Source organism: Salmo salar, chromosome 12, assembly GCF_965601325.2.
Source record: "Salmo salar chromosome 12, fSalSal1, whole genome shotgun sequence".
NCBI lineage: Eukaryota > Metazoa > Chordata > Actinopteri > Salmoniformes > Salmonidae > Salmo > Salmo salar.
The window spans coordinates 37,608,157-37,619,038 of record NC_138302.1 but is presented as its reverse complement, the minus strand read 5'-3'; the positions used below and the strand labels follow the sequence as shown (position 1 = coordinate 37,619,038).

At 42.1% G+C, this 10,882-nt stretch overlaps 1 protein-coding gene across 1 annotated transcript in view; it reads left to right on the top strand.

Moving 5' to 3' along the window:
• The first annotated feature begins 216 nt into the window (after positions 1-216).
• LOC106564813 (uncharacterized) overlaps positions 217-10,882 on the top strand; it is a 38,027-nt gene continuing 27,361 nt past the window's right edge. The window contains exons 1-5 of the mRNA XM_014131237.3: positions 217-1,043; positions 6,012-6,130; positions 8,635-8,749; positions 9,031-9,108; positions 10,113-10,228. Of these exons, the coding sequence (XP_013986712.1) occupies positions 537-1,043; positions 6,012-6,130; positions 8,635-8,749; positions 9,031-9,108; positions 10,113-10,228 (935 nt within the window). The 5' untranslated portion in view covers positions 217-536. The remainder of the gene's footprint in view (positions 1,044-6,011; positions 6,131-8,634; positions 8,750-9,030; positions 9,109-10,112; positions 10,229-10,882) is intronic.

Below are 10,882 nucleotides of genomic sequence, written 5' to 3'. Positions count from 1 at the left end.
CCCTCTCTTTCCCTTCCTATTTTTTCTTTTTTCTAAGAGAGCAGCCAGGCAGCAAGCCAGACACTTTCCCTTTTCACTCAGTTCTCTCTCTCTTCACTCAGCTCTCTCTCTCTCTCTCTTCACTCAGCTCTCTCTCTCTCTCTCTCTCTCTATCTGTCTCTCTCTCACTATTGGCTTGGTGGCTGCTCAGAAGAGGCACTCCTCCCTCCTCGGCTTCTCACATTGGTTTCCCCTGACATGACACAGGCTCAGTTGATAACTTAGAAACAGACAGGACGGGACGTCCTATTGTGTGTCCTGTACTTGTCTTCCTCTCCGTGAGGTGCAAGGAGGCGGGTGGCTTTTTGAGTCAGTTTTTCTCCTGACAATTCTTTGGGGAAAAGAGCATTGTTCATTTGAGGATTCGTCTTGTTTTTCCTCTCATTCTGAACTTCTGATACTGGACTTTGCAGTAGATGAGGTGAGATATCTGTATTGTTTTGTGATTCTTGTCACAGTATGCCCATCTAGACTACACTGCAGAGCTATCAAAAACCATGTCTGAGGGTGTCGTCAGAAAAATCCAACCCTTTACCATTGGGACCAGGCTGTCTGTCCCCTCCGAAGCCAAATGCCAGGAGTTTGTGGACGTCTATCTGCCGAAGTCTGCTGCTCCAAACAAGTTGGAGCTACAGAACAACCTACACGACCAAATGTCCCTTTACGTGGGCCAGTCCCAGGGGTGGCCTGGGACTGGGAACTCGGAACTCCCACAAGTGGCCGCCCAGGTCTACGCTTCAACACCAGAGGGACATCAGGATGAGCGAGTGGAGGAGGACACGAATTCTGTGTCCCCCACTGCATCCTCTAGGTCCATCAGGAAGATTGCTATTTGCAGGAATGCCGAGACAGTCCCCGACGTGTCCTTGTGTGACTCTGAAATGGCCACCTCAGTCAGTTCCACGTCGGAGACCATCCGAAGCAACTACAACAGTGTTCACCCAAAACTGCCATCCTTGATAGTAGAGGACGACTTGGATAAGAGGTTCAACTCTCAGTCTAAGGTAACCTTGGATTACAGTTGTGTTATTCATGGTGTCTCACATGTTATTGAGTTAGGATAGGCTGCAAGCCAGCACCAACTAATTTACATTTCAAATCACTTGGTTCAAATTAATTGGCTTTATATGAAATAGAAATGGTGAATGTCTCAACCAGTGTTGTTATGGACATTGGTTTTGTTTCTGTTGGCCATTCTCAAGCTTTCTGAAAGCAAATTAATTGACTTGTTTACTTTAAAGAAAGTAAGTCCAGAGCCAAATGGCAAAAGAAGAATTGGGAATTAAATCCATAACCACAAAACCCAGTGTTAGTAATGTTTTGTTTTTCTCCCTCATTTCACATACCATGTAATGCTCTCATTACGTAATTGTTTTTTCACATACTAATAATTACTGAATTTGCGTTACTGACTAAGCTGAGTAACAACATCAGAATCTTTCCGTTTAACGCCTTCCACCCTTCCACCCTGCAACACAAGACACTTTTTCTTTGTCTGTTACCAAAAGCAACATGATATAAACACCATAACGTGCATTGTTCCAGCATGAAACCTCCACACACACTCACACACACACACACACACACACACACACACACACACACACACACACACACACACACACACAATGTGTGCACTATTACTTCAGTGTTGCATTATCCACACTGTACTCTCGAGCTATGAGATCATCAGCAGGCTTTCATTAGCAAGGCAAAAGGCCACATTTCGAATGAACTGGTTATTTCCACAGAATAAACGACTACCAATTCCATAATTGAAGGGGTTGCGTGATGAAAATAGCAATCAGGCACATTGCGTTGGTGGATATAATGATGCCAAACTGAAGTTGTACCTGTGATTAAGTGTTTCTCCAAATCCACAGCTGGCAAACGGTTATTTCAAAATTTGCGATTGCCTTTCGGAATTTAAGGGGATCCCGATTGTATTTAATAGTGACACTGAACAACTATTTGTGGAACAAGCATGCCAAAATAAGCTTACAGATAAAGAAGATAGTGTACTTAATATCACATACCATGTTAAGATGCATATTTTATGCACTCAGAAAGCAGGACAGTGGGATGGGAAAAGGAACTGGAACAGCGAAAAGAGGAGCAATTATTTTGAGATGAGATCATGGTTTTGGCTCTCTTTCGCTCTTCATGTCGGCCCTGTGTAGGTGGGCTGGCTGAGTCACACAAAGCCTGCGTTATCTCATCGCTGTGTTTAGTACACAAGTTCCATTTTTTTCACCAGGATTGAGTATAGCTCTGGGGGTCAGTTTTTGGGCATCTGTCTGTACATTTCCCTGTTTCTCATGACAATGTCTACATCTCTTGAAGTTTTCAACCTTTCAAGTACCCAAGACTACATAGACACATTGTTTATAGCTTTGTGTATAGCCAAGCTATCCAAAGACTGCAGGGTATGTGCATTCAGTTTTGTGGTCTTTTGTAGCCTACCTGCGGCTTGAACTACCAAGGTACATGGAAGTCTTGCAACATGGTGAAACCTGCGCAACAGTGCTTACAGTGATACGTTATTGTAAAACATTCTAAAAGCTCATATACAAGCTTATCAATGCATCATAATGCATTATAATTGTAAGTTTTAAGTAAACTGTTACCAAAGTTTGTATTTCACTGCAGAAAATACAGTACATTACATTCCAGGAAAACAAACATCTGTCTAAGATGAAAACCAGGCAAGCCTAACAAGTTTCAGATTATTGTGGAGACTATAGGGAACCAGCAGCAGGTTGCTCCATGATTTAGCTACACACAGCAATGATGTAAGAGGTCTCAGAAAGATAATATGCATCATTCAACATTTTGCATGAGGTCATCAGTACAGAATGCACCGGCATGGCAAAAGAGAGAACGGAGACAGACATGGAAAAGGTTCCACGAGCTTAAGGTTATGAAACCGCAAAGATGGAGTAGTGCTCTGCAGCTCGCAGAAAATTATTAATTGCAAAGTAGCAGAAGTAAATGAAATGAAATGAATGTATCGCCTGTAGTGATTTCACAGCTATGGCAAAAAATACATTATTTTCACATTTTTATGTTACAGATACTGATAACCATCTGTATAATGCATGACCTTGCTAATCGTGCAGTAAAGCACTTGCGATAACCATTCAAAACACATCATGGGTACTTTTAAAAGCACTTATAAATGAATAACAGCTACATTCCTAATACATTACACTACAACTCATGGATCCCTACAACAGCCTATGTACTGCAAATAATTAAATGACCATACAGAAATCCTTTGTAACGCATTACACACAGGTGGTTCGTATATACACCAAACAAAAATATAAACGCAAAATGCTACTATTTCTAAGATTTTACTGAGATACAGTTCATATATGGAAAGTTGTCAATTTAAATACATTCGTTAGGCCCTAATCTGTGGATTTCATATCACTGGGAATACAAACATGCATCTGTTGGTCACAGATACCTTAAGAAAAATGGTAGGGGCTTGGATCAGAAAACCAGTCAGTATCTGGTGTGACCTCTATTTGCCCCATGCAGCGTGACACATCTCCTTCGCATAGAGTTGTTCAGGCTGTTGATTGTGGCCTGTGGAATGTTGTCCCACTCCTCTTGAATGGCTGTGCGAAGTATCTGGATATTGGCGGGAGCTGGAACACGCTATCATACACATCAATCCAGAGCATCCCAAACAAAGCTCAATGGGTGACATGTCTGGTGAGTATGCAGGTCATGAAAGAACTGGGACATTTTCAGTTTCCACGAATTGTGTACAGATCCTTGCGACATGGGGCTGTGCATTATCATTTTTGCACCCCAGTATCTCTACTTGCACATCATCATCTGCACATCTATCACTCCAGTGTTAATGCCTCTATGGCCTATTTATTGCCTTACCTCCCTACTCTCCTACATTTGTACACACTGTACATGGATTTTTCTATTGTGTTATTGACTGTACGTTTGTTTATGTGTAACTCTGTGTTGTTGTTTTTGTCACAATGATTTGCTTTATCTTGGCCAGGTCGCAGTTGTAAATGAGAACTTGTTCTCAACTGGCCTACCTGTTTAAATATAGGTGAAATAAAAAATAAAAAAATAAAATCATGCTGAAATATGAGGTCACGGCGGCAGATGAATGGCACAACATTTCTGGGATATTTTATTTCAGCTCATGAAACATGGGACCAAAACTTTACATGTTGCGTTTATATTTTGGTTCAGTGTATATTGGTTCAGTGTGTATAAATATATATATATACAGTTGAAGTCGGAAGTTTACATACACCTTAGCCAAATACATTTAAACTCAGTTTTCCACATTTAATCTTAGACAAAATTCCCTGTCTTAGGTCAGTTAGGATCACCACTTTATTTTAAGAATGTGAAATGTCAGAATAATAGTAGAGAGAATGATTTATTTCAGCTTTTATTTCCTTCATCAAATTCCCATTGGGTCAGAAGTTTACATACACTCAATTAGTATTTGGTAGTGTTGCCTTTGAATTATTTAACTTGGGCCAAATGTTTTGGGTAGCCTTCCACAAGTTTCCCACAATAAGTTGGGTGAATTTTGGCCCGTTCCTCCTGACAGAGCTGGTGTAACTGAGTCAGGTTTGTAGGCCTCCTTGCTTGCACACGCTTTTTCAGTTCTGCCAGCAAATTTTCTATAGGATTGAGGTCAGGGCTTTGTGATGGCCACTCAAATACCTTGACATTGTTGTCCTTAAGCCATTTTGCCACAACTTTGGAAGTATGCTTGGGGTCAATGTCCCTTCAGAAGACCCATTTGCGACCAAGCTTTAACTTCCTGACTGATGTCTTGAGATGTTGCTTCAATATACCAACATCATTTTCCTTTCCTCATGATGCCATCTATTTTGTGAAGTGCACCAGTCCCTCCTGCAGCAAAGCACCCCCACAACATGATGCTGCCACCCCGTGCTTCATGGTTGGGATGGTGTTCTTCCTCTTGCAAGCCTCCCCCTTTTTCCTCCAAACATAACGATGGTCAATATGGCCAAACAGTTCTATTTTTGTTTCATCAGACCAGAGGACATTTCTCCAAAAAGTATGATCTTTGTCCCCATGTGCAGTTGCAAACCGTAGTCTTGCTTTTTTATGGCGGTTTTGGAGCAGTGGCTTCTTCCTTGCTGAGTGGCCTTTCAGGTTATGTCGATATAGGACTCGTTTTACTGTGGATATAGATACTTTTGTACCTGTTTCCTCCAGCATCTTCACAAGGTACGTTGCTGTTGTTCTGGGATTGATTTGCACTTTTCGCACCAAAGTATGTTCATCTCTAGGACACAGAACACGTCTCCTTCCTGAGCGGTATGATGGCTGCGTGGTCCCATGGTGTTTATACTTGCGTACTATTGTTTGTACAGATGAACGTGGTACCTTCAGGCATTTGGAAATTGCTCCCAAGGATGAACCAGACTTGTGGAGGTCTACACATTTTTTTCTGAGGTCTTGGCTGATTTCTTTTGATTTTCCCATGATGTCAAGCAAAGAGGCGCTGAGTTTGAAGGTAGGCCTTGAAATACATCCACAGGTACACCTCCAATTGACTCAAATGATGTCAATTATCCTATCAGAAGCTTCTAAAGCCATGACATCATGTTCTGGAATTTTCCAAGCTGTTTAAAGGCACAGTCAACTTAGTGTATGTAAACTTCTGACCCACTGGAATTGTAATACAGTGAATTATAAGTGAAATAATCTGTCTGTAAACAATTGTTGGAAAGATTACTTGTGTCATGCACAAAGTAGATGTCCTAAACGACTTGCCAAAACTATAGTTTGTTAACAAGAAATTTGTGGAGTGGTTGAAAAACGACTTTTAATGACTCCAACCTTAGTGTACGTAAACTTCAGACTTCAACTGTACATGCACTCAAGTGTCAGAACCATGCATTGAGTATACTGGTTCACAGGTTCTTCCTTTATAATGACCTCTATAGGATGGACATCAGTACGAGACGCTTGACGTGGAGACCGACCACAAGGGAGAGAAGAGGAAGAGACTGCAACAGATAGAAGGCAACAAAATCCCTTCCCGAGAGAACACCGTTAACCAAACGTAGGTTCCATTTTTTACTGAGCAAGATATATATCAGTAACACCTTACTTTGATTAAAAAATAAAGCAATAACAGTAAGAAATGACAGGCCCTAAACTTTGATATATTAATGATAAATCATGGCCACTCGTGATTTATTATAGTTTTTTTATTTCTCTATGACTAAATCAAATCACATTTTATTTGTCACATCCGCAGAGTACAACAGGTGTAGACCTTACAGTGAAATGCTTACTTACAAGCCCTTAACCAACAATGCAGTTGTTGGTTAAGGGCTTGTAGAAAAAAAGTGTTAAGAAAGTTTTTACTTAAATAAACCGAAGTAAAACATTTTTTTTTTTTAAATAACACAAATTGAAAAATAACAAATAATCAAGGAGCAACAAAAAAATAAAAGTAGCGAGGCTATATATAGGGGGTACCGGTACTGAGTCAATGTGCGGGGGTACCGGTTAGTTGAGGTAATTGAGGTAATACGTACATGTAGGTAGAGGTAAAGTGACTATGCATGGATAATAAACAGAGAGTAGCAGCAGGATAGAAATGGGGGTGGGGGGACAAAAATTGGATTGGATTTGAAATAGTCTGGGTAGCCATTTGATTAGCTGTTCAGGAGTCTTATGGCTTGGGGGTAGAAGCTGTTAAGAAGCGTTTTGGACCTAGATGTGGCACTCCGGTACCGCTTCCAATGCGGTAGCAGAGAGGACAGTCTATGACTAGGGTGGCTGGAGTCTTTGGCAATTTTTTGGCCTTCCTCTGACTCCGCCTGGTATAGAGATCCTGGATGGCAGGAAGCTTGGCCCCAATGATGTACTGGGCAGCACGCACTACCCTCTGTAGTGCTTGTGGTTGGAGGCCGAGCAGTTGCCATACCAGGCGGTGATACAACCATTCAGGATGCTCTCAATGGTGCAGCTGTATAACTTTTTGAGGATCTGAGGACCCATGCCAGATCATTTCAGTCTCCTGAGGGGGAATATGCATTGTCGTGCCCTCTTCACGACTGTCTTGTTGTGTTTGGACCATGATAGTTTGTTGGTGATGTGGACACCAAGGAACTTGAAGCTCTCAACCTGCTCAACTACAGCCCCGTCGATGAGAATGGAGGCGTGCTTGGTCCTCCTTTTCCTGTAGTCCACAATCATCTCCTTTGTCTTGATCACATTGAGGGAGAGGTTGTTATCCTGGCACCACACTGCCAGGTCTCTGACTTCCTCCCTATAGGCTGTCTCATTGTTGTCTGTGATCAGACCTACCACTGTTGTGTCGTCAGCAAACTTAATGATGGTGCTTGGGCATGGAGTCATGGGTGAACAGGGAGTACAGGAGGGGACTGAGCATGCAACCCTGAGGGGCCCACATGTTGATGATCAGCGTGGCAGATGTGTTGTTGCCTACCCTTACCACCTGGGGGCGGCCCATCAGGATGTCCATGATCCAGTTGCAGAGGGATGGGTTTAGTCTCAGGGTCCTTAGCTTAGTGATGAGCTTTGAGGGCACTGTGGTGTTGAATGCTGAGCTATAGTCAATGAATAGCATTCTCACGTAGGTGTTCCTTTTCTCCAGGTATGAAAGGGCAGTATGGAGTGCAATAGAGATTGCATCATCTGTGGATCTGTTGGGGTGGTATGCAAATTGGAGAGGGTCTAGTGTTTCTGGGATAATGTTGTTGATGTGAGCCATGACCAGATTTCAAAGAACTTCATGGCTACAGACGTGAGTGCTACGGGCCAGTAGTCATTTAGGCAGGTTACCTTGGTATTCTTGGGCACAGGGACTATGGTGGTCTGCTTGAAACATGTTGGTATTACAGACTCGGTCAGGGACAGGTTGAAAATGTCAGTGAAGCCACTTGCCAGTTGGTCAGCGCATGCTCGGTGTACATGTCCTTGTAATCGGTCTGGCCCTGCGGTCTTGTAAGTGTTGACCTGTTTAAAGGTCTTACTCACATTGGCTGCGGAGAGCGTGATCATACAGTCGTCCGGAACAGCTGATGCTCTCATGCATGCTTCAGTGTTGCTTACCTCAAAGCGAGCATAGAAGTGACTTAGCTTGTCTGGTAGGCTTGTGTTACTGGGCAGCTCGCGGCTGTGCTTCCCTTTGTAGTCCGTAATAGTGTGCAAGCCCTGTCACATCCGACGAGCGTCGGAGCCAGTGTAGTACGATTCAATCTTAGTCTTTTATTGACTCTTTGCCTGTTTGATGGTTCGTCGGAGGGCATACCGGGATTTCTTATAAGAGTCTAGGTTAGAGTCCCGCTCCTTCACTAGGCTACATATACTTTGTCCTTGGTGCTATGGATGTATATTTGTTATGGCTACCGTTAACATGTTGTTTTCCTAGCTACTACTATGTAACTACAGCGTTCCATGTTTTGTAACATTACTTGGTCTGACTTGAATTATTCTGCCATCCATCTTGGATTTCAAGTCATATCTGGGAATTTGACCCCCATGGGATCCCATTGCCAAAGCACTGAACTAGATACTGTATCTCTTTGGTAGCTGCCTGAGGTTCCAGTCACTGTTAAGAAACTATCACCAAGACCTCAAACTTGCTCTGGACGTCTCCTCCTTCTACCAACAGGCTGACAACATCATCTGCACCATCAACAGGAAGGTAAAAAGGCAGAATAGGAATTTGCACAAGAGTCCTATTTTGCACCAGTGATCCTTTAAAGGTACAACCTGCAATATTTACATGCTGTTAAATGTTTATTTCAATTGATTAATTCTTGAAAAATATATGCGCCATGAGCTTAGTACAACTGTCCCCATCATAACATCATAACCCCAAATATAAATTGTCCCAAGGCTCTCCAAATGATCATTGTTTTGTAAATACACGTTATTACACTTATTATCATAAGATTGACTCTATATTATTTTTGTGTTTGGTAGAGAAGTGTCCTGTCTGGATCAGATAACCAGGGGAGCTGCGGTCAGACAGAGATCTACAATATTGCCAGCCAAATCACGGTGAGTGGCATGTGGGGAAAAATGTAGCTCAAAATAATGAATACATTTATGGTGAAATGCAGTAACGCATCATTCATACATCAGGGTTGTGTTCAATTCCATTTCAAGTGAAATACTAGTAATTTAAAAAAGTTATCATTGAAAAAATAACCCCCCAAAAAATGAATTGAATGTCACTGTTTCACTGAATTTCAAAGAAATGCACTACAACTGTAATGTATGGTCTTGGCACATGCTCAGTACTCAAGCCTACTAAGTAGAGAGAAACACAGAGAAACTATCATAAGACAGTGAAACATAACACAATAATCTAGACTATTCCTTCCTAGACCTTCTCTGGATCTTTTTGGGGCGTATCCCCCTTAACCATAGAAGAAGCCTTCTATGACGTGATGTTATACTGAGAGACTTATATTTCCCTCACTAACTTTAAACATCAGCTATCTGAGCAGCTAACCGATCGCTGCAGCTGTACATAGCCCATCTGTAAATAGCCCACCCAATCTACCTACCTCATCCCCATATTGTTTTTATTAACTTTTCTGCTCTTTTGCACACCAGTATTTCTACTTGCACATCATCATCTGCTCATCTATCACTCCAGTGTTAATTTGCTAAATTGTAATTACTCTGCTACTATGGCCTATTTATTGCCTTACCTCCTCACGCCGTTTTCACACACTGTATATAGACTTTTTTTTTTCTATTGTGTTATTGACTGTACGCTTTTTTATTCCATGTGTAACTCTGTGTTGTTGTTTGTGTCACACTGCTTTGCTTTATCTTGGCCAGGTCGCAGTTGTAAATGAGAACTTGTTCTCAACTAGCCTACCTGGTTAAATAAAGGTGAAATAAAAGAAAAAAATACATCTGTGTTCCATCTAACCATAGCCTTCCATTTTAAAGAGTGTGGGTCGTTTTCCAAGACTGTAAATCAACACCAAATGAATTGTGTCACCTTCTTCCACTGCCCCCATCCCCTCCCTCGACCACTCTCTCTCCAGATGCTGAACGAGACTGTTTCACGCCTTTCGTACCTCCACCCTACCCTGGCTGCCAGAGTGACACGGAAGCAGGCTGAGGTGCAGGAGAGTTGGGGCCTGCTCCAGGAGGGTAGCGGGTAAATATGGGTCCCTAAAGCTCATATCGTTTCTTTGTCTGTGTCTCTAATGCAGCGTTTCCCAATATCGGTCCTCGGGACCCCAAGGGGTGCACGTTTTGGTTTCTGGCCTTACACTACACAGATGATTAAAATTATCAAAGGTTGATTAGTTGATTATTTGAATCAGCTGTGTAGTGATTGGGCAAAAAACAAAATGTGCACCCAAGGCCCATGCGACTCTGGTCAAAAGTAGTGCATTATATAAAGAATAGGGTGCCATTTTGGGATACCCTATAAAGTCCTTATATTATATGATCTTATACAGTGTTTCCAAACTCCAGTCCTTGAGTACCCCCAACAGCACACATTTGTTGTAGCCCTGGACAAAAACACCTGATTCAACTTGATGATTACCTGAGAAGCAGAATCAGGTGTGCTTGTCCAGGGCCACAACAATGTGGATTGTTGGGGGTACTCGGGAAACACTGATCTAATATCACATTATCTAGGGGTGTGTTACAAGGATGCCAGCTATCACCGTATCTATATATTATGGCAATATTTGCTATAAATGTAAGATCAAATACTAACATTACAGGATTTTGAGAATGTTTGCAACGTTCACACATGGTCCCCGTTTGGTTGGAAAATGCTGGTTGTAACATCATAATT